Source organism: Mesocricetus auratus, unplaced genomic scaffold, assembly GCF_017639785.1.
Source record: "Mesocricetus auratus isolate SY011 unplaced genomic scaffold, BCM_Maur_2.0 Super-Scaffold_100008, whole genome shotgun sequence".
Classification (NCBI taxonomy): Eukaryota; Metazoa; Chordata; class Mammalia; order Rodentia; family Cricetidae; genus Mesocricetus; species Mesocricetus auratus.
In genome coordinates, this window is record NW_024429192.1 from 84,736,592 (window position 1) to 84,764,467 (window position 27,876).

Consider the following 27,876-nt stretch of genomic DNA (forward strand, 5'->3'; position numbering starts at 1 on the left):
ACTTGATCTGGTCCATGGCGTGAGAGCAGGTTTCCCTAAGGAAGTGATGTCTAAGCTGACATCTGAAAGGCGAGTGGGTTCCTAAAGTGAAAGGGGAAGAGCAGGTGGAAGGGTTCACCTGTGCAGAGTTGAGGCATGACGGGAAACTGAAAGGAGGCACGCTGAGAAGGACAGGTAAAGGCTGAGCCGGGGCTGAATTGCCCAAGGCTGTGGGAACCATTTTCAGAGCAATAGAAAACCACTGGCACACACCTTTAATCCTAACACCCTGGAGGCAGAGGCAGGTGGATCTCCGAGTTCAAGGCCAGCCTGGGCTACAGAGTGAGTTCCAAGACAGCCAGGACTATATAGAGAAACCTTGTCACTTTGTCACAAAAAACAAACGAGAGAGAGAGAGAGAGAGAGAGAGAGAGAGAGAGAGAGAGAGAGAGAGAGAGAGAGAGAGAGAGAGAGAGAGAGAGCGTTAAGGTAATGTCATAAGGGAAGACGGTGTGATCTGTTCTGCATCATGGCCATGTCCCACCCCAGCACACGGTCCCCAGCAGAAGATGCAGGGTGCCGGCTTTGGAAGCTACCATTGGTGGCCAGAAGAGACAGAACTGGGTCACCATGGAGACAGAGAGAAGAGGATGGGCCCAGCAGACACTGTGCAGGAAACCTGTTGGGGAAGGGTGGAACGGGACCAGCGATGAGTACCTGCTTCCTCATTTCTATTACTGTGTGGAATGTAGTCTCACAACATTACTCATTACATTACTTACACACTAATCACCAAATTGGCGTAGAGATGGGGTTCAGGCTGGGGGCTCTAACTTGGATGAGTGACACTGAGAAACAAGTATGTGGGCACACGGAGCCGAGGCTTAGAAGGGAAATGGTTATGAGAGCTCTTGATACAGAGGATGAGGCTAGCTTCTAGAGGGTGGTCCACGGTGAGTGTGTGGAGTGAGTGGAGATAGGAACTCCACAGAGGAAGCTGATGGTGCCACTATTACAACAGTCATGCGATCTAACCAGCCTAGGAACCTGCAGCAGATGAACAGACAATGAACATGTGGCTCGCTCATAGGATGGGTTTATTCAGTTGTGAGGAACAGGGTTATGCCATATGGATAGATGGAACCAGAGACTGCCATGTTAAGTAAAAAAAAAAGCCAAACTCAGAAAAACAAAGAGCATGTGTCATCTCTCATATACAGAATCTAGATCCAAATCAGGTGAGGACGCCCTTGTCTGAGAGTGGACGCCAGATGGAGTGGAGGGCGTAGAGTGGGAAGTGAGAAGTACCTGGTCTGTTCTCCTCCCCAGAATCTGTGTCAAACTGTAACACAGGAGCCAATAAAAACTGAATCAAGAGAGAAGAGGAAGAAGTGGGCTTTGCCTCTTGACTTGTACTCCTGACTCCTCAGCCTATCAGCTGCTGGCTCCTTATTAACCTTAATGCGTAGCAAACCGGAAGCATTAGAATAGGAGCGAGAACGGAGGGGAGGGGAGGCAGCTGCCCCCTATCTCCCAGCGACTTTGCTGAGATAACCCCACCTTTTGCACTGTACCTTTTAGCATTTTCACCGCCACCTGAATTGAGACTCCCGTTTTACTAATCCCATAGGCTGTCGCATTCATCACTCTCCCGAAAGCACCGGACCCCAGGACTTTCCCTGCAAAGATGGGGTAAGCACGTGTTAAAGATTTTGCAAGGATGCCGGGTGGTGGTGGCGCACACCTTTAATTCCAGCACTCGGGAAGCAGAGGCAGGAGGATCCTTGTGAGTTCAAGACCAGCCTGGTCTACTAAGCAAGTTCCTTGACAGCCAGAGCTACACAGAGAGAGACTTTCTGGAAAAAAAAAAGATTTTGCAAGGAAGAGGAAATACCACAGAAACTCGGATCATTGGGTCCTTACCAAACTCTAAGTTTTCTCTTGGAAACTCCCACTTGAGGTCGTATTCGCAGTCCCTGAAGTCAACGTAGAAGTACTCATTATCCAGGGGCCCAGTCACCTGGATCATCTGCAGCTGGCTTTCGTACCTAAATTGCTTCAGAGATGAACAGGGAGTCAGCAACAGTCTGCAGTGCTGCAGAGCCAAGGCAGGCATAAGCCTTCACTGAGCTTTTACCTTTTTGTACTTGTGACAGATCAGCACAGTTAAAACGATGATGAAGGGAAGACAAAGGCCGATCGTTGCATAGAAGGAGATGTTGTCCTGGATGAAAGGGAAGGGACCTACAAAGGAAGCAGTCGCTAGGCAGTGAGATAAAATTCCTGTTTGCGGTTAACAGTAGTCACCCCTCTCTATTTAGACTCTCTCAAATCCTATTCAAGTAACCACCATTCTCAGACCTGCGGGTATTCTGTGTATTCTGGGCGCCCCATAGAAAATCAAGTGTTTGTCTGTATGTGTGTCTGTGCACCATGTGCATGTCTGGTGCCCTCAGAGGCCAGAAGAGGGCATCAGATCCCTGAAACTGGAGTTATTGGTGGTTGTGAGCTGCTTAATGGCTGTTGGGAACTGAACCCTGGCCCTCTACAAGAGCAGCAAGTGCTCTTAACTGTTGAGCCATCTCTCCAAAGCCAGAGCTTTGACTTATTTGCTTGCTTCGTTTTGCATTTTTCTGAGGCATGGTCACTGGATAGCCCAGACTGGACCTGAACTTGGGGTCCTCTTGCTTCTCCACCTGGAATGGGATGTGGGCTGTGTCCACCACTCCTGGTTTGAATTAATCAATATTATCCAGCGACCCTAAACTATTAGTGCAACATTAGGAAGACTCTAAACACAACCCTAAGATATAGAACAGTAGGCTAAGAGTAAATAAGGGAATTAACAAAACTGAAAAGGACAGAAATTCCAAATCACTAAGTCTGTTTTGCTGTACCTTTGGTAGTTGTTTGCCCCTCCAGGAGTTCACAGGACTCCACAGTTCTGGTGACTCAATACCTAAGGAGAACTGGGTCCCAAAAAGTAAAATGGGACAAGAGTCTGTCTGGGGATTCTTGCCTGACTCAAAAAAGATCTCACACTCACTCAGAACTACACTGCCTTATTAAAAGTCCCCAGCAAAAGCCAGCCACTGTGGCTGACTTTGCATGGGGAATTTCTGGGGGCAGCGCGTGTTCATCACAACAGCAAATGTCTGCATACCTGGTGAGTTTAAAAGGATGGTTTCACAAGACGTGCCCATGGAATTGTGCGCACAGCATTTGACCAGAAACCCCTTTCCAGCCTGACTCATATTTAGGGTGCTGCTTGACACCCACTGTCCAAACACTTTCCTGTTAGCCTTTTTATTCCAAACTCCTTCTGGGATTTCCTCGGTGCAGCTGAAACAAAACAAAACAAAACAAAAAAGGTGGGAAGGGAAGTTAGTTGTGCGGGGTCATGGTAAGACCAGAAGTCAGGGTTTCTACCAGTGGGTCCCAAAGAAACAAGCTGTGGCCTACTGAGTGACAGCAGAGTCAGGCACGCATTTCTTCCTTAAGCTGTATTCACGACAAAAGGTCAGGGAATCTTACTCCTGTTCTCATTCTCCTTCTCCCTCTCTTTCCCCCTTCCCTCTCCTCCCACCCCACTCCCTCCCTCCCTTCCTTCCTTCTTGTGTTTTGGAATAGGGCCTCACTATGTACCCTATGCTGGCCTCAAACTCTAAGATCCTCCTGCCTCAGCCTCCCGAGTGCTGGGATTACAGGCGTGCACCACCATGTCCAGCTTGGCTCTTCCATTTCAAGAGACGTCAAGCTTCTCATTACTTGAGAGACTTGTCCGAACACTTCTTCCAGGTCCAAGAGGGTAATGGGTACCCATCAGAGGAGCAGGATGCCTGGCTGGCCGAGGTCTTTGCTAGCACTTGAGGTTTCCCTGCAGAAAGTAGCAGGCAATAAACTCATGGAAGACGGGTCTTTCTAGCAACAGCTCAGAGCTGGCTTCAGCTTAGATTGCCTATTTACTCTGGGCACTGTGTGCCCCTGGGGAAGCCCCTCATTTATGATTTCTCAGATCTTTGGTTGGTTCCTCCTTCCTCTGTCATATAGTCTTCTTGACTGTGGCTCACCTCCTAGAGGGAGCTGACGTATAGAACCTCCATCTACCTGTACACTACAACACAACCTCGGGTTCAAAATACCTGCAAAAAAAATCTAATGAAATGTATTGTCTTTTTCTTACTTTTACATAGACCAAAATGAAAATCATTAAAACAAATAAACAGCAGGTGACTCTACAGCCTTTCCTTTGTGTTCGTATCAAAGTGTCAAGTCAATAAAGTCACAGCAGAAGGCACAGGCACATAGGAGACAGAACATGTCTTGCTCTAAGGATAAATATAGAAAGAATAAATACAGCTAAAGTCAACATACAAGAAGCATGTAGCTTACAAAAGCAGTTGCAGGGGCTGGAAAGATGGTTCAGCAATTAAAAGCACTGTCTGCTCTTCCAGAGGACTTAGGTTCAGTTTCCAGCACCCACATGGTGGCTCACAACCATTTGTAATACCAGCTTCAGGGGAACAGCCTCCCTCTTCTGGTCTTTGTGGGTACTGCATGCATGTAGTACAGAGATATCCATGCAGGCAAAATACTCACATACACAAAAATATAAAATAAGTAAGTCTTTTTAAAAAAACAAAAGAAGTTTGATAGCATCCCTTCTAAGCTGTGTTTGGCTCTTCTTGGTTAAAAGTTAATCGGGCATCAGAAGTGAGAAAATGAGATATAACTTACTTCTTATATTCAGTGTGAACATTTTGGTGAACTGAGCATCATCATTTTCTGCGTGGAATATGTACTCGCCTGGCTTGTTCTTATGATCACAAAATTTAGATATGCTGTTTGAGAAAAGTTAAAGATGAATTTAGCTCAGTGTTTCCAAGGGAGGCTACAGTGAAGAATAGTCACCAGGCTAGGAGGTACCTGTATTCCAACACTTGCTACTCAAAGTGCCTGGACACACACAGCCTCACCACCAGCATGGGCAGCATTTGAGGACTTTGTAGAAATGCAAACACAGAAAGAGTTAGGGTTTGCTAGGACTAAGGCTCCTCGGAGAGATAGGAAGTCCCTGGCCCCACTCCTGCATAACTTGCTTTGACATTCCAGGATACAGACAAATGCCCAAACCCACTGACTTCTCAGATCTTTTTTTTTTTTTTTTTTTTCGAGACAGAGTTTCTCTGTGACTTTGCAGGATGTCCTGGAACTAGCTCTTATAGACCAGGCTGGTCTTGAACTCACAGAGATCTGCCTGCCTCTGCCTCCCAAGTGCTGGGATTAAAAGCATGTGCCACCACCACCTGGGGACTTCTCAGATCTTTAACTGAACTGGGCAGACTCCAATGCCTACTTGGGTTGCCCATCAAGCATGTGTTTTTACAGGAGTAACTTCATATTGAGGGTAAACCACCACACTTACTAGGCCTAGGGGCTGCTGGAGACTGTAGTGGGATGCTGGCTAGAGTCAGAGGAGGCAAGAAACTACTTAATATGCTTTCACAACTTGATGTGACAAAGACCAAAGAAAAGGAAAAAGGATTACTCAGGAGATACTGATTTTTTAAAAAATAAAGTTGTTAGAAGAGTCATATTTTTATGTATTTTATTTTAATTAAAATTTTGTATTTTTTAAAAGTTATAAAAAGTACAAATGAATGGGTCATTATGACATTTTCACACATTGTCATTATCTCCGTTCTTCTTTGTCCCCCTCCCCTGGGTTCTTCCCATGAGAAAATATTTAATTAGACTATAACTTGCTTGAAGATGAGTGTGGGAAGAGGGAAGCGTGCAAATACGGCAGGACAGGAAGGCAGGCAGGTGTAGGTGGAGTTTTTGTTGGGACTGGCGGCTCCAAAATAAACCCACAGAGACTGAATATTAATTACAAATGCTCGGCTGATAGTTTAGGCTTGTCTCCAGTCAGTGCTCACAACTTAAATTAACCCATTTCTATTCATCTGTGTGCTGTCTGGAGGCTCATTTAACTCATCTATGAACTCCGTGTTGCTTCTTCCTTGTCTGGCTCACAACTCTGGAGACCCCGCCATCTTTCTTCCCAGAATTCCTCTGGCCCTAAAATCCTGCCTAGCTCTCAGTCTGTCAGCTCTTTATTAACCAATTGCTGAGAGCCTTTATCATTTTTGGAGAAGTAGCAGTTCATATTCTAGGTATCAACCCACCAGAATTAACTTCTGATGGAGAAAATACACTAGGTGCTTTATTATCAAAAAGGCCCCAGAGAAAGGAAATTCCTTCTCACTGGGTGTCAGCAGTGAGAGCTGCAGCCTCCAGATCTTATGTAGCCCCTTACTCCATTTAACCCTTCCCCATCTCTTAAATTTGCCCACATGTTTTACAAATCACCTCTCCTCTGAGACTTAAGTTTGCCCAGACATTTCACAAGCCATTTCACAAGTCTCCTCTCTTTTGTCAAGATCTTACCTGCCTTTCTGATACTGAGAGATATGCATGCCTGGTGTCCTTGCTATTGTCGGATAATTGCTAATTGTATCTGTGGGCATATAAACTGGAAACCTTATGGGATCTGGGAGAATTTTTAAGAAGAACGTTTAGATCATTTTTAAGAAGAACATCTAAAGAGAACCTCAAGAGAGCTTTTGGAGAAAGAACTTTTGAGGAGAAAACTTTTGGAGAGGAACTTTTTAAAAGTTCTTTTAAAAGAACTCAGGGGAAGAACACTTTTTGAAGAATGAAGAGCCTTGAGAAGAACAACATGTGCATGATTTGCTGGCCCTCAGATCTTATTAGTCAGCCCAATCTGCCTGTTGTAAGCCTCCTGCATGAGCTCTTGCTAAGCAATGAGAGCTGTACATATTCATATTGTACAGAAATTCATATTGTATAGAAATTCATATTTGTAGAAATTGTTCTATAGCAGGTGGGCATGCTGAGAAGATGACTCATCAGGGACTCTGGTCACCAAGCCTGAGAAGCCAAATTTCATCTCCGGAATGCACAAGGTGGAAAGAGAGAACTGACTCCCAGCGTTGTCCTCTGACCTCCACACACAACATACTTGGCCACACACACAATCAATAACTGGATAAGATGTAAAAAATTTATTCTGAGTGAAAGAAAGGTAGGCAGGAGTCAGCATGGATGCCATCCAGAAGCCTGCTGTGCAGGATACAGATCTGAAAGTTCTCATTTAGCTCACTTTCTGTCAGCCTAACAGAGAGCTGAGGTAAAACAATGCATAGAGAACGAGCTGATTGGGGTGCACAGGTTTGGAGGCTTCAATCCACAGGTGGCCGTCCTTGTTGCTCTGGGGCCTGTGAGGGGGCACAACATGTGGAGAGTTCAAGGCACAGTGAGGAAGCCAAAGACAGGGAGTGGGGGCCATTCTCCACTTCAAGAGAGTGTACCCAATCACCCACATGCTTCCCACATGGCCTCACCAATCAAGGCTCTTTAACATCTCCTAGCACCACTCTGGGGGCGGGACAAGGCTTCAACATGTAAGGGCCCAGCTATTCCCCTCCCATCTTCAAGAAGATTGTGTCCCAAGTGGGCTATAAAACCCGTATAAGTGGAACAGGTAAAGCATTAAGTTGAAGAACTTTTTAAAAGTTCTCTTTATTAAAAGGGAGTCTCTGGCATCCAGCCTGACCTTCATAGCAATGAAAGGGCTCTGAGCTTCTGCTTCTACCCTCTGAGCATACTGCCACGTCTGGCTCTATGAAACCAGAGCCTGAACCCAGCTTTGCGGAAGTGAGGCAAGCACACCACCATCTGAGCTACTCCCGCAGCCCCCATTTCCTATCCTGGCCTACTTCAGGACAAGGAAAAATGCTGGTGAAGTGACAGAATGACTGTAGGAAAAGCCACAGGCCAGCGGTGGGGGGTGGCGTGGGGGTGGGGCAAACTACAGCAATTCCCAAGCTTCAGAAAGGGAAGATGCACATAAGCTTCCAAAGCAGAGAATGTGATTCTCTATGGACAATGGCCAAGGCCTTGAAAAGGAAGGAAGAAGAGAATTCAAACAAACAAACAAAGACCCAGCCAGCGCTGAGAGAACTGGCACACACCTGTAATCTCAGTGCTCAGGAAGCAGAAATGGGAGGATAAGAGTTCAAGGTCAAGGCCTGCAGCAATGACTCAGTGGGTTGGTCTTCTGAGAGGACCCAGATTCAGTTCCCAAAACCCACATGGTGACTCACAGATACCTATACCTCCACCGGGAGATCCAATGCCTTTCTCTGGTCTCCATGGGCACCAGGCATGCCCATACAAACATTCAGACCAACACTAATATACAGAAAGTAACAATACATAAACCCTTAAAAAAAAAAGGAGTTCAGGGCTGATGTGGGTCTCATAGTGAGCCTTGCTTATATCAAACAGAGGGAGAGAAGGAGACAGAGACAGGAGGAGAGGGATGGCTGAATGAAATGACATAGTTAGCCAGGGACCATGCCAAAAGTTCCGCTCAGGTTGGGGAAGAAACTAATGATCACACAACTGTTGTGGAATAATTTTTCTGTACACTGTGAAGATGTGTCACTCAGATTGGTTTAATAAAAAGCTGAACAGTCAATAGCTAGGCAGGATTTCTGGGGCAAAAAGAACACTGGGATAGAAAAAGGGAGTTGTCAGCCAGACACAGAGGACGGGAGGTGTTCAGGGAGAGAGAGAAAAGCCATGAGCCGGGTGGCAACATGTAGGCCAACAGAAATGTGTTAATTTAAGTTATAGGAGCTAAGCTATATATTAGAAACAAGCCCAAGTTATGGGTTGAGCTTTCAGAATTAATATAAGTCTCCGTGTCTTTGTTTTGTTTTGTTTTTTGGTGAGTTGGCGGCCCAAAGAAAAATCCGACTATGCACAACCATCTTGCACTGTGCAGAACGAAGTACAAGACTGCGTGAAGGTTTTTCTTTTCTGTCCTTTGTGCTGGCACCACAGGGTGTGGCTTGTCACAGAAAAAGCCCCTGAGGTAGTTTCCCATCAACAATATCCAGGTGGGAAACTCATCACATAATTTAGTGGGACTCAGAACCAAATCTCCAGATGGCTCTACCAATTTCCCTTCAGCCTCCTGTGTTCCAGGGTGACAGACCTGTGCCACCATGCCTGGCCTTCTCCCACCATTATGATCCCAGCAACAATCTGAGTGGCCATCAGCTGATCAGGAGACTCAGAGCCTCATTTCTTCCGGTTTTTTTTTCCTTTCTTTATTTCTTTTTTGGTTCAGGAAAACTGATTTCACAGTGACGTATCTCGGAGACTGAAACAATGTAGTGTCAGTACAATTAGGAAGAGGGGGTTCATACTGTCACCAAATCACCTTCTACTTCCTTGTATTTAGCCCCCAGAGGGAGGAGCTGAGAAAGACCAAGCTTGGTTCAAGGGCTCAGGAACCTGCTTATGATTCATAAAGAATGTTATTTCTAAGGCCAGGCATGGTGGCACATGCCTTTAATGACAGTACTCAGGAGGCAGAGGCAGGTGAATCTCTGTGATCTACATATTAAGTTCCAGGCTAGCCAGTGCTACACAATGAGATCCTGTTTCAGCTTCTAAAATCTATAATACTATATAGCTATTAAAATTATAACTAAGATATGATAGTACAACTATTAAGTTAAAGATACTTATGACATACATTTAAGACAGGGTCTCACCGTGTAGCCCCGGAAAAGAAGGAGCCAAGACCACTGTTAAATGAATAAAGCGAGATGCAACAGAGTTGGGTCTTGTGGTATTGTTTAGAGCCAAATACCTTTCCCTTCCTTTCTGTATGCATCCAGGCTTACTTCCCGCCTACCCCTAAACCCCACTCATTAAATGTCAGTTCTGCCACAGGTCCTGTCCAGAGGCTTCTGTGTCCCTGCTCTTGTCCTGAGCTAGTCATCCAGACTGAGAACACGAGGCACCCTCGGTGAGTGCCTTGGTAGGGACACAGCTGAGACTCAGGGAGGAGAGAATGAAATATTTCTGGGGACAAGTTATGACAAGCTCATGCTTTTTCTACCATGACACTAATGTGGATTTGATGTTTATTAGTAAGTCTAGATAATTACTCTAAGAGAGGGGCGAACATTCTCCAATCTTTTTTTTTTCCAGAAGTAAAAGGACACCATGGCAGCTGGAAACTGAAGGCAAGCAAGCACAGAAAGACGAGCCCCAGTAGCCCTTAGGGTGAGATTTGAGGAAGTAAATTGCAGAAATGAAGCTGTGAAGGTGGGGAAGCTGAGACTTCTGGTATACACTATGACCACACTGGAGCTTCTGCAGGCATCCAGCTAGTACACAGATGGGGAAAAAGAAAAAACAAAAACACAACCCCCATCCCCCACCCTCACCACTCTGCCACTCAACTCAGCTCTCAGAACACAACCAAGATGCTTTGCCACCCCACTCATCTCAAGCAAGCTGCTGCGTCTAGTCGGGGGTTAAGGATGTGAGCTCCTTTGGCTTATTAGTGAATTTGAAACCTTTTATTATAGAAAGTTAAACAGAGCTTGCATTACCTCCCACCTCAACCCTGAGCCTGCAGCAGAGAGAAGAGTCCGTGGAAGACCGAGAAGCGGGTTCACCTCTCTCACTGTTCAGCTCTCTTAGCTTGGGAGAGCGCTGTCTGCTTCACCTTGGGCTTTGGTGGCCCCGCTACACCGGGCACAGTTTTTATTCACTGGGAGCCTTCAAAGAAATGCACACAATAAGCACTTGGTGTCATGTGTGGTTCGTGGGAGTCACCAAGGATTCAGCTTTCTCCTAGAAGTGATATGCAGGAGTGATGATGACTCCATCACATACACATTTCCTGGCTGAGGCATTGGGCAGGGCTAGAGGGATGACAGTGCAGCCATCTTTATGGAGATTTTAAACTCAGAGCCAATCCCAGGTGACCGAAACGAGAGGGACAGAACTACTGAAGCTGGGATGGGAAGCTGCTGGGGTTCAGGCTTGCAGAATGGAGCCCTGGATGCAATGTGTTACCTAGCCCAGTGGAGTAGCCCCCGGCTGAGTGGCAGACACGGCTCTGTGATACCTCAAGAGGTTCTGTTGTGTATCACCATGTCACAACAGCTACAATATGTGTCATCTGGGGGAGAAGGAAAGTGGCAACACCTTACCCACTCACATGGCACTTTGCTTTGTAGTCCAGGCTGGCCTGAACTCGAGGTGTAGCCTAGGCTGGCCTGGAACTCACAGAAATCCACCTGTTTCTGTTTCTGGAATGCTCGGACTAAAGACATACACCACCACTACCTAAAGGGACATTTGTTAAACCAAATTTAACTCCTCTTTTACCTGAGTCAGGTTCACAAATGTCCTGGAATGCAAGGGGAGTCTAAGGCTGGGTTCTATCACACTGGTGCAGAGGAGTCAGCAAGCAGCTGTTCTGAACACAGGCTGCCTTGTCATCACACGGCTCCCTCCCTTCTGGAACTCAAGTTCTGGGTAAGAGGTTATTAGAGCCAGGCATGGTGAATTCAAGGCCAGCGTGGTCTACATGGCAAATTCCTGGACACTCAGGACTACATAGAGAGACCCTGTCCCAAAACAAGCAAGCAAGCAAACAAAGAAACACAAGTGCTCATGAGAATAGGTGGGAACACTCAACCAAGGGCTCTTTTTTTCTGCCACGAGACATCTGGAGATGTCTTTGGTCAATGATGATCGAGAGAAGGTAGATGAGCTGCTGGTACCCAGTGAGTGGAGGTCAGGGATGCTGTTTAGCCGGTCTGCAATGCAGACAGTTCTCTGCAACAGAGGGAAGATTCAGTTCCGATTGCTAGTACACCAAGCACACTGCAGGTGGGAAACCCTGCCCTCTCACTTAACCTCACACCGAATCCTCGAACACTAGGGTAACTTTTGTAGGAAGAGGTACACAGCTCTCTGCAATCGCTGCATTACAACTCTAAAGATCCAGATTGGGAGCTGCAGGGGTGGCTCGGTGGACAAAGGGCTTGCTGCACGGTAATGAGGATCTGAGTTCAGATCTGTACCCTGTAAAAGACGGGTGCCACCGTGTGCTTCTGCAACCCTCAGGTAGGGATAGGGGGGCCACACAGAGACAGGTGGATCCTGGGGCTCCATCGCCAGCCAGTCTAGCTAAAAGGGTGAACTCCAAGCTCAGTGAGAGAGCCTGTTTTAAAAAAAATAGTGGGGGAGACTAGAGAGATGACTCAGGGGTTAAGAGCACTTGTTTTTGCAGATGACCCAGGTTTGATTCCTAATACCCGCATGGTGGCTCACAACCATCCATAACTCTATTTCCAAGTAATCTGAACCTGCCACCAAGCACACATGTGATCTGATACCTGTGGTGATATATTATTTATGATTTATTAAAGCTTGTCTGAGGGTTCAGAATGCAAAGCCAGCCACATGTTGTGGTGATATCTGTGTTTTCTTTGTTTGTTTTGTTTGGTTTTTCGAGACAGGGTTTTTCTGTATTGTCTTGGGGGCTGTCCTGGAACTCACTTTGTAGACCAGGCTGGCCTCGAACTCACAGAGATCTACCTGCCTCTGCCTCCGGAGTGCTGGGATTAAAGGCGTGCGTCACCAAGCCAGGCTGCTGTGGTGATATGTTACTTGAACAAATAAAACCTGGCTGAGAGATCAGAGAGAAGGAGCAAGCCACAGCACACCTTACTTTAGCGTCCTGGCAGACAAGAAATCAGTTTCCTATTTCTTCCTGCTTATATGCCGTTTCTGCCCAGCTACCTCTTCCTGTATGTCTGTACAGACCTCTAGACCTCTATGGTTAGCTAATGGCAAACTCCATTCTGTGACCCCCAGACAGGCTTTATTTGTTCCAGCAAAATATCACCACAACAAGTCACAGAGTCAGTCAGTGGTGGCACACACCTTTAATCCCAGGACTCAGGAGACAGACAGATGAATCTTTATGAGTTCAAGGCCACTCTGGCCTACACAAGAGTGAAGAGTAACAGAGCTCACCCCTTTGGTCCCAGTACTTGGGATCCCACACCTTTAATGCCGGCACTAGGGAGGTGGAGACAGGAGTGATATAGCTAGGCAGAGAAAGGAATATAAGGCAGGAGGAGAAGGAATTCAGAGCTTTTACCTCTGAGGATTCATGAAGACAGGATTGCCATTTCAGCTGGGTAGAGGTAAGATCTACTGGTTTGGCTACTTTGCTTCTCTAATCTTCATCTTGAAGCTTGAACCCCAATATCTATCTCTGGGTTTTTATTATTCCTGTTACAGATACCCCACCAGTCACACATGTGATCTGATGCCCCACAAGGCACACTGTGGTCTGACTTCCCATCAGGAACACACATGATCTGATACCCCATCAGGCACATATGTGATCTGAGATCTCACCAGGAACACATATGATTTGACATCTCACCAGTCACACGTGTGATCTGACACCCCAACGGGTACAGGTACACATGGATAGACATGCATGCAACCAAAGCACTCATATGCATAAAATAAATAAATAATTTGTATATCATGGAGAACAATAGAGGATGACTTCCAGTGTTGATCTGGCCTCTGCATGTGGGTGCTCATATACACACACCCCACTGGACACCCCTGTCCCCAAGAAATCCAGGGGTAGAGAGATGGCTCAGGGATTAAAGGCAAGTGTTGCTCTTCCAGAAGACCTGGGTTCAATTTCCAGCACCCATATCAAGTAGTTCACAACTGCCTATAACTCCAGTTCCAGGGGCTCTGTCATAGGCAGGCACACACGTGCACGCACACACACACACCTAAAACTACTAGAAATAAATTCTGAAAAGAAAGAAAGACAGAAGAGGCCCCATAGTCAAAGGAAGAAACCGAGAAAAGCAGGCTTTTGCTTTTCAAAAATGGAATGAGAATTTCTCCCCTAGAATATAGCTGAACAGATCCCTGGGAGAATTAAATTGTCCTTTACCACAATGGTTGGGCTATTTCCGCATTTTTGTTTGAAAACATAAATCAGTTCACCTACGGGCAATGTTTTCGGTTGGCAAGGAGGTTCGATTCCTCCATTGCTCACAACCCTACTGTCACAGCGCAGCATTCAGACAGGAAACCACAATCTCTTGACGGAAAAACTGCCAGGGTTCTGTGTTCATACAGCTTTACTCCCAGACGAGAATGTGGGGCGGCTATCTTCAATAGGGCCCCCTTTGCTTTCAGCCTTCAGTTCTCTGGCTCAACAATAAATCAACTCACAAACTCATGGGGATGAGTCTAGGGTTCAGGGTTTGGCTAACACATGCAAGGGAGGGTCCAGGCTTGATCCTCAGTACCAGTGTACGTGTGTGTGTGCGTGCGCGCGCGCGCGTGTGTGTGTGTGCGTGTGTGTGGTGTGCGTGTGTGTGTGCGTGTGTGTGTGTGTGTGTGTGGTGTGTGTGTGTGGGGGTGTGTGTGTGGGGTGTGTGTGTGTGTGTGTGGTGTGTGTGCGTGTGTGTGGTGTGTGTGTGGGGGGGTGTGTGTGTGTGCGTGCGTGTGTGCGTGTGTGTGTGTGTGTGTGTGTGTGTGTGTGTGTGTGGTGTGTGTACTGAGATAATTCACTTACACAAATACAACCCTGTCATTCACAAGGGTGAGAGAGTGGAGAACTGTGCTCCGTGCTGTCTCACCTGTATCCATCCTCCAGGCCACTTTGTTCACAAGGAAATGACGTTTGAGAGAAGGTCCACGTACATCGGATCCGTGGGTATGCTTGAAACCTGACCGAAAAGCAGAACTTTTCGTATGGGTCAATTTCATACTCTTCCTGTGAGCTGGTAGCATTTATAAATCCTTTTTCTGTAAAAAGAAAAAGTTTACAAAGTAGGTATTCACATTGTATTAGGATGGTAAAATAATCTCTCTCTCTCACACACACACACACACACACATACATACACACAACTCATAAAAAAAAAAAAAACACGGTTTTACTGTGTCACTAACTTGGACCAGGCTGACCTCATAAAGACCTGCAGTAAAACAACTTTTTTATTTGCCAGTTTAATGCAAGAAAGCACAGTTGTTGGTGAGCTGTGGGTTGGGGGAAGTCCAAGAAGCAGCACAGGGGCTTCAGCCCCAGATGCCAGGCTGAACTCATCTGTTATAGTCAGGACTTTACTAGGGATGGGGCGTTAGAGCTGGATGGGTGGCTCAGAAGCTGAAAGGACACACTCCCCTTGCTGAGGACCCAGGGACAAGCCCCATGCTAAAAAATCTCCAGGTACAAATCAACGTTCCATGTGGAAAGCGAAAAGCAACACACACAAGGCTCCCTCATGAGCCTCCGTACTGTTCTGTCAAGAGCACAGCTGTCCCCTTAGCTTGCTCACATTGCTAAAGCCTGCACCCCAGTGTGACATCACCTATATGTGGTTGTTATTCTGAACCCCTTGAGGGCATCCCTAATTCCCATCCACCCAGCGTGGGAGCGGTTCTCACAGTCATGACTAAGCACATGCCCAGGACAAGGATTCACTAGGCAGGCATTTAGTACCAGGTTCTGGGATTCCAACTACAGAAGGGACTGCCCTGTCCATAGGAAGTTATGGTCTATGGAGGACAAAGTCAGGCAGACACACTGATGCCATTGCAATGTGGTGTGAGTGAAGTCAGTGGCATCCAAGTGTGCATTGCCAAACTGGAGAGGAAGCTTATCTTGACCACAGTATCCTAATCAGTCTCCTTTACAACTTTTGGCTGGAGAGATGGCTCAGCAGTTAGAGCAATGGCTGCTCTCCCAGAGAACTTCGGCTCACAGCCACCTGTAACTCCAGCCCCAAAGGAACTGACACTCTCTTCTGGTCTCTGTAGGCACTACACACACACTTTGAGGCACAGACATAGGTGTGGGGAAAACACCCATGCATATAAATAAAAATAAAAGTTATTTTTTTAAAGTTACACTTACGTACTGTGTTTTGGGTAACACATGCAGCAAAGACCACATGTAGAGGTCAGAGGACAACTTACAGGAGTCAGTTCTCTCCTTCTACCAGGGGTCCCAGGGATGGAACTCAGGCCATGATCATCTCTAGTGATTGAGCCATCCCGTCAACCTCCCTTTACAGTTTCCAAAAGCAACTATAAATACAAGTAGAGCTGAGTGTGGTGGCACACGCCTACAGTCGCAGCGCTCGGCAGACACACCGTTCGGGGCCAGCCGATCTACACAGTGAGTTCCAAGATAGCCAAGGCTACATGGGGAGACTATATCTCAAAAAATAAAACCAAACAAGAGTTTTCCTGAGCTGCCTGTGTTACCTAGGATGGTCACCAGCGCTGACTGGCTGGGATGTTTTGAAGATGAGCAGGTGTAATATCCGGTGTCGTTTCTTCCCACAGAGGACACAAAAGCCAGCAGAATGCGGATCATGGCTCTGTTTGTGGAGTAGGTGCTCATCTCAAAGTAGCTGCCCTGTGTGTTAATGAAACAGGAGTCTGCAATTCAGGCCGCCAGCCGTGCGGGGGCGCTCGCTGTAAATACCAGTGGTGCCATTACCTCCTCCAGGGCTTGGTTTTCTAGTTCCCAGGTGAGTCCAAATCCATGGTTCACATGGATGGCCTTGCACCTCATCCACAAGGGTTCCCCCACTTTCAGGAATAACTGGGGCAGTGTGGTCTGAGGAGCTTGATTTAGATCTAGAAGATAAAAATATCCCAATTAAGAAAAAAGTGAGCATGTTGAGAAGAAAGGGTGTCAGTGTTCCCAATATTACTAATCAAATCAAAATGATCTTTTTATTTTATTTTATTTTTGTTTTTTGAGACAGGGTTTCTTTGTATTGTTTTGGAGCCTGTCCTGGAACTTGCTCTATAGACCAGGCTGGCCTTGAACTCACAGAGATGCCCCTGCCTCTGCCTCCCAAGTGCTGGGATTAAAGGCGTTCACAACCAACGCCTGGCTCAAAACGATCTTGAACTGAGAATATCACAAAGGAAGAGGCCAGCCTAGAGAAGCCCTGCATTCTGTCCCCAGAAATGACAAAATAGAACAACACTCTAAAGATGGAATCCCCTTTGTTAAAGAAATCCCCACTTACAGAATCTATACTATGAAACTTTAAATGGCTTGAATGGGCCATGGAGATGACTCAGTGGGTAAAGGTGCCCACTGCCCTGTTGGATGGTCTGAATTGGATCCTAGGGCCCCACATGATGGGTTGAGAGAACAGACTCTCACAAGTTGCCCTCCGATCTCCACATGCATACTGTAGTGCGTGTGTGCACACACGCAATAAATAAACAAAGTGCTGTGAAGCATCTAAGTGGAACATGGGGGCAGAGCACACGTTCAGAGTCCCTGGGTTCGAGCCCAGCACCTAAATAAAGGCAAGTCAAACAAAGTGCTATGAAAGAAATAAAAAGAACGTCTGAAGTCGAACGATTACCTAAGCAGATGCTCTCAGTCCAAGGAATAGCCACTAACAACTCATAGGTGACAGTGCCCAGTTACCTATGGTGAACAGCTTGGTGCATTCTCGGCCCAGTTCGTTGCTCGCACAGCACCTGATGTCTGCCCCGAACAGCTCGTAGAGTACGTTTTCCTCCTTTCTGACAACAGCAGGACCTTCTTCCTTACAGCTGCAGTCAGAAGATGGGTTTCCTTCATGAAATGTTTCAGAGTGACAGATAACAGGCTGGCAGCACCACTTAGTGTAGACTGCTTACACAGCATATTCGAAGCCCTGGGTTCAACGCCACCCAGTCTGTTTAGGGGGACCAAGCTACAAAGTATATCAGAAGGGATGGAAGAAAAAAGCCATTGAAAAAGTAAGCAAACTCAACTGTGTTCAGCTTGGGAATCTCGGGACCAGCCAGCTACTCTATCTAATTAAAACAATAGTATGTGATTACTTGTAGACTTTTTTTTTTTTGGATGGGGGGCTTGGTGCCTTTTTTTCTCCTAAATAGGGTCTCTCCAGGCCGTTCAGGCTGGCTTAAGACTCCAAGTGATCCTCTCCCCTCAGCTTTCTGAGTTCTGAGATTACAGGTGTATGTCACTACACAGAAATGCTTGGTGACCTTTTTTTCTGGTTGTCATTTAAAGACAAGTAAAAAAGAAAAAGGGAAAAACTAAGAAAGGAAACAGGTGACAAGAAGCACAGATTTGGGAAGAAGAGGCAATCAGATCTCTGTGAGACCAGCCTGATCTACAGAGCAAGTTTCAGAACAGGCTCCAATGTGGTGATATATTATGATTTATTAAAGCTTGCCTGAGGATTCAGAAAGTAAAGCCAACCACAAGCTATAGAGGTCAGGTAGTGGTGGCACACACCTTTAATCCCAGGACTCAGGATTAAGAGGTAGACAGATCTCTGTTAGTTCAAGGCCACACTGACTACACAAAATTGATCCAGCCCTAAAAGAAAGAGCTCACACAAAGGTGATCTCAGCACCCGGGATCACACCCCTCTACTCCCATCACTAGGGAGGTGGAGACAGGAGTGATTATGCCTGGGCAGAGAAAGGAATATAAGGCAGGAGGAGACAGGAACTCAGAGCTTTTGCCTCTGAGGATTCATGGAGACAGGATTGCCATTTCAGCTTGGATTGGCTGCTTTGCTTCTCTGACCTTCAGTGGCTTTAATAAATCATAAACAATATATCACCACACTCCAAAGCTACATAGAGAAACCCTATCTTGAGAGAGAGAAAAAAAAGGTTGGCAATGTTTTCTTGCAATTACAGGATCATGCAGAGAGAGGCCGACACTGCCTATGGGGGTGGGGGAGGGGTGGGAGAGTGAATTCCCAATACAAACTGGAGAGAAAAACCAAAAACAAGTGTGACTTCTAAGGAAGACCACCAGACCATGGTAGTGTTGACAGAGTGACACTTGCCTGCCTCAGCAGAAATGCCTCCGCATGGCTTTCCCAGGGTATATGACAGCTTTGGGGGCTGTGACCTCACTTCTGTCTTTCTCCACTAAATCAAAGGCACTTTTCTTTCTAATTACAAATCGCCAATTTCCTGTCACCCCAAGACAAATGTTGTCACGCTGATGTGACAGCATTCCAACCTTCTTATTCTATAATACATTACATACACACATGCATGTCAAACACACACACAGTTCAGGTCATCATTTTATTTCATATTAAGATCACATTAATAGTATTTGAGACTCTGGTTTTCCTTTTCCTCTCTTCTGCTCTGTTCCATTAACTTTTCTGCACACTGACTTGGCTAGTTCGGACCACAGGGCTTCTTACCTAGTGGGAGCTCAGCTCTAGCTCAGTGAAAAGCAGAAGGTGACTTGCACTCTGTGCCTGGTACCTGCCAGGCTGGCTCTGTGGCCTCACATCTCAACTCACTCTGTCATATGGGTAATTCTGTTCTTCTTTTAAAAATCTAAGACAGGGCTCGAGAGATGTCTCAGCAGTTGAGAGCACTGGCTGCTCTTCCAGAGGGCCTGAGTTCAATCCCCAGAAACCACATAGTGGCTTGCAGCCATCCATAATGAGATCTGATGCCTTCTTCTGGCCTGCAGGCATACCTGCCGACAGAGCACTCATAGACAATAAAAACAAAAACCTGTTTATTTTGCCTGCTTTTCTTCCAGTCTCACTTTTCTGACTCGACACAGAGAGCTTAAGGATCTTGTCTGAGACCACACAGCTTGGTAAACAAAGCTGGTTCTCATGCTCTAGAGTCCATCTTTTTAAGAATTCCATAAATGGCTTCTCCAGAGTAAACAGAACGATCACAAAGTAGACATTTACTCACAAGACACTTCTTAGATATATATAAGCTCCCCTACTCAGATGCTCTGGGATCCAACAATTGAAGTTAAGTCTTCCTTTTGTAGGGAATGGCTGGGAGAGCCCTGCAGCTACCCTGTGGGTTTCTAAAATCCATTTACCAAAAATCACCCATTTCCTCCTCATAAAATCCATAGCAATCATTCTGTTGAAACGTGGAGGAGGTGTTATATCAAATTCCACATACAGTATGACATCAAGCACGGTAGAAAACAACTCACGTTCCGGCAGGAACAGTGGCCACGGACAGTTAGGTGTGCCTTACCTCTCTCCGTGGGAACTGCAGAGCACCCACTCCACGGTGGGCTCCGGAACACTCTCAGACACACACACCAGTGCGTCCTGGTTTTCCATCTTCCTGAAATAAGGTCTTCTCAGTACATACAGCTGCGTATCTGTGGCATGACAACATACTGCCACTTAATACTTAAAACTGTCTCAGCAGCCCCTCAAATCCAAACAGCTGATCTATCTTACCAGGTCATAGTCTGACTCCGCACTACCCTCGGGTGATGTCAGGGTTTTGTTTGTTCGTTTGTATGCTTGTTTTGAGACAGCGTCTCCCTGTGCAGCCTTGTCTGGCCTGGAACTTTTTTATGTAGACCAGGCTGGTCTCAAACTCACAGAGATCCGCCTGCCTCTGACTCCCTAGTGCTGGGATTAAAGGTGTGTGCCACCATGCTGGGTGTGAGGTCAGTTTTTACATATGGTCTCTTGTCAGTTTCTTGGGGTTCACAAATCCATAGATGAATAAGTAAGGTGAAGTCACATGACATAGTGTAAAAGGAGAAAAAATGAGCAAAAACAGGGCTTAGTTCTTACGCAAAGTTTAAAATCTACAACTAGGTACAAACTAATACAACAGAGAACAGGGGAAACAGAATAGGATAGAGCTAAACCTAGAGTAGAATTTAGAAGTTTAGCTTACTAGACCATTACACACACACACATACATATATATAAGCACATACATAAAATACACATACAAAAAATGACTACCCACTTTATTCAGCTACTGAGAAGGGAGATATTTTGCTTTAGTTTTGTTCCTTATTTATTTATTTATAGATGCTTTTTATATATCATTACTATTAATCTGGAGTGAATTGTAAACTGCAAGCATCTTTTCCCATCCCGTAGTAGTTTCATTTTTTAACCTAGTGATTTCTAAATTTGGTTCCAATTCTACATGGTTTTTAGGGATATCCAGGCATGCCCAACCTGCAGCCACCCTATAAGTCTCATGGTCCCAGAACAGTTATGAATGGGGACAAGACATTTGCAGACCACAATATCATGTTGCAATATTCAAAGGTTGGACACCCCTACTTCCGTTGAATTTTTTTCCTTAACTACAGCATTGAACTCAGGTGTGGTGATGTAAACCCGCAACCCCCAAAAGTAGGGAGTGAGGCAATTGTGAGCTTAGAGCCAGCCTGGGCTACACATTGAGACCTTTGTAAAAGAAGAAAAATCTTGCTGCTTGCCTCCACATGACAACCCTGTAAGTACCTTACATTAGAAACTGCGGCCTTGGGAGCTTATTACCATGCAAGGTATTTCCGTGAGTTTGGGTTCCCAAGGCAGACCCCAGATCACTTTCCCTGTGTAACTCCAACCAATCTCCCCTCCTCAGAAGACCCCTACATTACACTAAGTATCCCCCGTTTCCTGAGCTGCTCCTAATGGCAGAAATTCCAAGCACTTTGCTATCTTGATTGACCTGTCTTGCTTTTTCATCTGAAAAAGAAAATGCAAAATTAAAAATAGTATAACGCCAGGAGTGGTGGCACACATTTTTGTCCCACACATAGGTGGCAGAGGCAGGCAGATCTCTGTGCATTCAAGGGTAGCCTGGTCTACAGAGGGCTAGCCAGAAATAAAGTAAGACTCTGTCTAAAAAAATAACTATTAATTTTTTAGAATAATAATGAGGTTTGGATTGATTTATTTATTTTTTGTAACTATGTCCCACTTTTGAACACTGAGTTTATGACCAACTCCTCCTTACTGGAGTTGCAAGTCTCTCCTCCATACCGGAGTTGCTAGTCTCTCCTATTTTTCATTTCACACCTCACCACTCAGGAAATGCTGGAAAGTTGTAATTTACATTTTATTTTGGATGGCGTTTAATCCCAAGGATCTTCAGTTGTGGATGGTTGCCAGCTGCCATGTGGATGCTGGCAACTGAACCCTGTGGTCCCCTGGAAGAGCAGCCAATTCTCCCAATCACTGACCCATCTTTCCATCCCGTTTCTTACCTTTCCTTTCTTTTCTTTCCTTTTTTTTTTTTTTTTTTTTTTTTGAGACAGTCTAGCCTAGAACTCACTATGCAGCTCAGGCTGGCACCAGGCTTAGGATCCTCCTGCCTCAGATTCCTAAGTGCCAGAGTTATGACGTAGAACTTAAAGTAAAAGGGAGGCACTGTGAATATAACGGAGACACAGAGGATTTTCCGCTCAGCATACACAGCTACACAGCAATGCTGCGAGAGAGAGAAAGAAGATGCCTACGGTATTCCGTGTTCTCAGCCGGCAGGGAGCCCATACTTAATGTCCTACAAGAGGGCTGAGGAAGGGGGCAGGGGTGGAGGCTCAAGGCAGAGAGCGGCCCAGACAGCTCTGGAGCTTTGTACTTTCCTGGTTGTGTTCCTCCTGTTTCAGAGACCCTGAGGGACTTCTCAGAGAAAATGGGTGAAGTTGCTCTGTACTTGACTTTGCCCAAGGTGATATCCCTCAGGGAACATAGTGTAAGCCCCCTGAACCACATGAGTGGCTCTAACCACCTAAATGCCCTAACTACTGGACCCTGAATCCACCCTACAGAGTAAAAAACCCAATCTCTAAACATAAAATCCCACCAATCTCCACCCTGAAAAGTTCCGACCCCTTCCCAAGAAACCCTACGTAAGCCCTCTAACCTGTTCAGTTTGCCGCTGTTTCTCATCCAAGCAGAGGCAGCCACCTCCTGGCTTTTGCCCCTCCCAATAAATGTCTTGTGTGAGGTTTGTTGTGCGATGTGACTTCGTGGTATTCCTTGGCTCCTGGCTGCCAGGATACCTTTCCAGCCAAGCTGCAATGCTTACACTTAGCATGCTCCCCTGTGCTATGACTGTAAGACCACAAGTGTCACACAGGCCCAGTGTGGAGTGATGAGCAAGTCCAGACCTAGCTCTCAAGGGCCCCGGATTTGCCGGTCACAAATATGCCAGGTGTCTGCGTTCACGTCAACATGCAGGCCAACCTCAGTGAGCGCCTGAGATGAGGCACACAGAGCTCCACGACAAATGCTCTCTGTGGCCGTACACTACCCCAGATTTGCAAAGCTAAGCTGCTGACAGGGAAGAAAGCAGCCTGGCCAGTCCTGGAAATGTGCAGCGGGCAACTTAGTTGTCAACTCTGAGCCCATGGCACTGCCTCAGCCCCCAAAGACTCAAGGCTCTGTACGTGCAGCCACCTCCACAGTCACCGATAGGCAAACAGGTGTGCAGTGTGTACAGCACCGAGTCTGCACACATGAGGTCTGTGGGTAACGGGACCAAATGGACAGAAGCCAGAGAGCCCATGCTGGTGGCATCCCTGCCACCCACACAGCCACCAACTGTGCAGTTATCCAACCACTCCGACAGCTTGCACTTGCATAAACCAGCATCGTCCTCCACAGTGTTCACTGGCTACATGTGGTTATTCAGATTCTAATTAGTTCACATGAAACAAAATAGAGAATTTGGTCCCTCGGTTACACTAGCCAAAGTTCAAGTGCAGGGTCTGTGCTGCTGGGTGTAGGAGACAGGAACAGTGACTTTATGTCAGGAAGTTCTGTGACGTCACACCACAAGGCCTTAGATAATTAATCCTATTTCATTTTTCACGTGTAAGGGTGTTTGGCCTGCATATGTCTGTCCCTGCATCATGTACAGACAGTACCCAAACGTCAGAAGGGTGTTGGATCCCCTGGGACTGGAGTTGCATGTGGTTGTGAGCTGCCATGAGGATGTTTGGGACCCAATCCAGGTCCCTTGCAAGAGCAGCCAGTGTTTTTAACCACTGAACCACCTCTCCAGTCCAGAGGCATGCATTTTCATCCCCCTTTTATTACAGATAAGGAAGTTGAGTCTCGGAGAGACTCTGCCACCCTTGGAAGCTGGTGGTATTAGAAGCAGAATTAGAACTCAGAACATTTAGTCAGCATGGTACCAAATGCCTGCAATCAAATACTTGGGAGACTGGAGCAGGAAAAAATTCAAGGCAACCCTAGCTTAAACTGTTTGAGGTTAGTTTGGGAAAAATTTAAAGAGACAGAATTTTTTCATTCCCAAGTCTTCCAGTTCTTTCAGTTCTGTGTTGAAAGACCCCTGAGTATCTGAATTTGGTGGCCCCAGAGGTGAGGGAAAGTACAGTGAGTCCCAAGGCACTCCCGTGGGCTGCTGGAATACCTAGTCCCGGAGCTCTCCCGTGGGCTGCTGGAGTACCCAGTCCCGGAGCTCTCCCGTGGGCTGCTGGAGTACCCAGTCCCGGAGCTCTCCCGTGGGCTGCTGGAGTACTACCACCCAGTCCCGGAGCTCTCCAGTGGGCTGCTAGAGTACCCAGTCCCGGAGCTCTCCCGTGGGCTGCTGGAATACCCAGTCCCAGAGCTCTCCCGTGGGCTGCTGGAGTACCAAGTCCCAGAGCTCTCCCGTGGGCTGCTGGAGTACCACCCAGTCCCGGAGCTCTCCCGTGGGCTGCTGGAGTACCACCCAGTCCCGGAGCTCTCCCGTGGGCTGCTGGAGTACCCAGTCCCGGAGCTCTCCCGTGGGCTGCTGGAGTACCAGTAGTGAGCTGGACTTACTTCGTATACTCACTGTGAAGAGTACTGTGTAGTTGGCAGCTTCACTCTGAATATACAGTAGGTATTCTCCACTCTGGGTCTCTGTCACATTCAACATGACCATGGAAACAATCCCTCTGCAGAATGAGAAAGAGGACTGGCTACTCTGGAAAACACTCAGGACCAAAAGCATCAAGTTCACCCTGAGTCTCTCGAGCCTGTCCTCAAGGCTGTGACCCTAAGAGCTGCCCTGTGGTCCTGCACTGGCCTCAGCCTGAGTGCTATCAGCCTGGCTGTAACTTTTGTCCACCCTCAAAATCAGGTGAGAGGGTTACAGCATTGGGAAGCTCCATAGTTTTAGGTTTCTTACAAGTTTACAAAATATTACTAATTATTAAAACGTTTTTGTTTTTTAATTTATTTACTTATTATGCATACAGTGTTCTGCCTGCATGTATATCTATACTCCAGAAGAGGATACCAGATCTCATTACAGATGGTTGTGAGCCACCATGTGGATGCTGGGAATTGAACTCAGGACTTCTGGAAGAGCAGCCAGTGCTCTTAACCTTTAAGCCACCTCTCCAGCCCCTATTAAAACTTTTTTTAGAACTGCATCTTATATCCAATAACAAAATACTTCTTTTGTCAGAGCAAATCAAGGTTTCAAACTACATAGGTAATTTATATGTACATAAACTTTTAAAATTAAATTATTTTTGCCAGGCAGTGATGGCAAACACCTTTTATCCCAGCACTTGTTTTTGTTGTTGCTGTTGTTTGTTTTGTTTTTGTTTGTTGAGACAGGGTTTCTCTGTGGCTTTGGAGACTGCCCTGGAACTAGCTCTTGTAGATGAGGCTAATTCCAACACTTGGGAAGTAGAGGCAGGTGGATCTCTGAATTCGAGGCCAACCTGGTCTACAGAGTGAGTTCCAGGACAGCCAGGACTACACAGAGAAACCCTATCTTGAAAAACAACTCCAAAAATAAATAATAAATTATTCTTATTGTGTATGTATGAGTGTTTGCATGCATATATATGTATATGTATATGTATGTGTATACCACTTGCATGCTATGTCCATGGAGGCCAAGAGAAGGCATCAGATCTCCTGGGACTGGAATTATAGATGGTTGTGAATGGCTGTGTGGATGCTGGGAACCCAAGCTGGATCCTCAGAAGAGCAACCAGTGCTCCTAACTACTGAGCCATCTCTCAATGCCCATGATTCTATTTTTTAGAGTAGTTTTGGATTTGCCCTTCCCACCAGATATCCTCAACATTATCAATCTTTTTTTGTTTGTTTGTTTTTGTTTTTCAAGACACGGTTTCTCTGTGTAACAGAGCCCTGGCTGTCCTGGAACTTGTTCTGTAGACCAGGCTGGCCTTGATCTCACTCTGCCTCCCAAGTGCTGGGATTAAAGGTGAGTGCCTGGCATGTGCAAGGCGACACATTAGCAATATCTTTTTTTTTTTTTTTTTGGTTTTGCGAAACAGGGTTTCTCTGTATTGTTTTGGAGGCTGTCGGTCCAGCCCGGCCTTGAACTCACAGAGATCTGCCTGCCTCTGCCTCCCGAGTGCTGGGACTAAAGGCGTGTGCCACCACCACCCGGCTGCACATTAGCAATATCGTGTACAGGTCTAGTTTGTTGTAACTAAAAAACTGAGATGGATACATCATGGTCAGCTGACACCCACACATGTAATCAGCTTCCCTTTGGGGCAGCACCTCCTATGACTGGCAGATATGTAATGTCATGTGTCCATAACCTAATTCTACATTTAATTCATTAGTTCACCAGAAATAAGTTACAACAAACGTGGATGAAAGCTGGAAGGGGATTCTGAGCCAACCCAGTAGTCCAAGCCTATAAGCTCAGCATTCAATAGACAGAGACAGGAGAACCTTGAGTTTGGGGGAAAAGAAAAAAAAAGATGGGGGAGTCCAAATGAATTTCATTTTATACAGAAAATTTGACCTTGAAACCCTTACCTGTTTTGTAAATCAAAATGTGGCTGGCAGCCCAGGGAACTGTGCTTAAAGACCCAGAAGCAAGAAATGTCCCCTGGGGTGGTGACCAGTACTTGCAATGTGATGGATGCAGACTCGGCCACCTCCACAGTGGCAGCTTCGTACATCACCCCTGCACTGTGATGCCTCAGTGTACACCCAAGGTCTTCTGGGGATTCGGAAACCTATGTTGTAGATAGAACAACAAAAATTCACGTTTTTCTTAATATCAAGCCTGTTTGCATAATGACATTCTGCATATGTGGTTGTTTGGATGAAAATGGCCCCCATAGGCTCAAAGGGAGTCAGGCTAGTAGGAGTTGTGGCCTTGTTGGAGGAAGTGTGTCAACCAGGTGGACTTTGAGGTTTCAGATGTTCAAGTCAGGCCCAGTGGCTCTCTCTCTTTCTGCTGCCTGTGGATCTCTATCTAGAACTCTCAAGTTCCTTCTCCCAGAACTATATCTGCCTGCCTGCTGTCATGCTCCCCATCATGATGACAATGGACTAAACCTCTGGAAATGTAAGTCAGCCCCAATTAAATGTTTTCCTTTTTAAGAGTTGCCATGGTTAGCCTGGCGATGGTGGCTCATGCCTTTAATTCCAACATTAGGAAGGTAGAGGTAGGAGGATCTCTGAGTTTGAGGCCAGCCTGGTCTACAGAGTGAGCTCCAGGACAGCCAGGGCTATACAGAGAAACTCTGAAAAAACAAACAAACAAGCCCCAGCCGTGTCATGTTGAGAACACGTGAACACACAAATGAAAAAGTTGTGGGTACTGAGCATTGTGTGCACTGGTGTTTTCCCTGTATGTCTGTGTGAGGGTGTTGGGTTCTGGAGTTGCACAGAGTTCTAAGCTGCCATGTAGATGCTGAGATTTGAACCCAGGGTCCTATGGAAGAGCAGTCAGTGCTCTTATCCACTGAGCCATCTCTCCAGCCCTGTTCTTAACATGAACCCAGCACCAGAAAAAAGGCACAAACAGAAAAACCAAAGGGCTGGAGTGTAGCTCGACCATACAGTGCCTGCCTGGCACGCACAGAATCTTGAAGAAACACAAAACACAAGAAGGATGAAAGGCCCAGGATACGCAAGGGCAGTCCAAGCGAAAGTGATCAAGTCAAGGCAAAAGAGAAGGCTGGGAAATGAGAAGCCCCTCTGGTGTGGCAGCCCATGCCCAGGGAGAAGAAACGTTGAAGAGTTCAAACAGCGAAGAGGAAGACAGTGCAGACGAGCCTGCTCCCCGTGCCTCCTCTGCTGGAAGAGCTGCTAACCAGAGACACCCATCAGTTCAAGGGGCATATGTCTCCAGAAAGCCAGGCTCACACTCCTTGGGGACCAAAGGAACCCTGCT

The 27,876-nt window shown here is 46.4% G+C and overlaps 1 protein-coding gene across 3 annotated transcripts in view; it reads right to left on the reverse strand.

The window, feature by feature from the left end:
* Nucleotides 1-27,876, reverse strand: part of Flt3 (fms related receptor tyrosine kinase 3) — a 79,022-nt gene that overhangs the window by 18,957 nt on the left and 32,189 nt on the right. For 2 of the 3 annotated variants that reach the window (XM_040751381.1, XM_040751382.1), the window contains 13 exons: nucleotides 26,508-26,710; nucleotides 24,534-24,649; nucleotides 19,972-20,101; nucleotides 17,399-17,526; nucleotides 16,445-16,584; nucleotides 16,207-16,360; nucleotides 14,574-14,742; nucleotides 4,717-4,820; nucleotides 3,748-3,856; nucleotides 3,143-3,321; nucleotides 2,117-2,223; nucleotides 1,903-2,035; nucleotides 1,554-1,658 (listed from right to left, as the gene is read on the reverse strand). In XM_040751381.1, the coding sequence (XP_040607315.1) occupies nucleotides 1,554-1,658; nucleotides 1,903-2,035; nucleotides 2,117-2,223; nucleotides 3,143-3,321; nucleotides 3,748-3,856; nucleotides 4,717-4,820; nucleotides 14,574-14,742; nucleotides 16,207-16,360; nucleotides 16,445-16,584; nucleotides 17,399-17,526; nucleotides 19,972-20,101; nucleotides 24,534-24,649; nucleotides 26,508-26,710 (1,777 nt within the window). Of the gene's footprint in view, nucleotides 1-1,553; nucleotides 1,659-1,902; nucleotides 2,036-2,116; nucleotides 2,224-3,142; nucleotides 3,322-3,747; nucleotides 3,857-4,716; nucleotides 4,821-14,573; nucleotides 14,743-16,206; nucleotides 16,361-16,444; nucleotides 16,585-17,398; nucleotides 17,527-19,971; nucleotides 20,102-24,533; nucleotides 24,650-26,507; nucleotides 26,711-27,876 lie in introns of those variants that run through there. The other variant, XM_040751383.1, reaches the window with a different exon arrangement.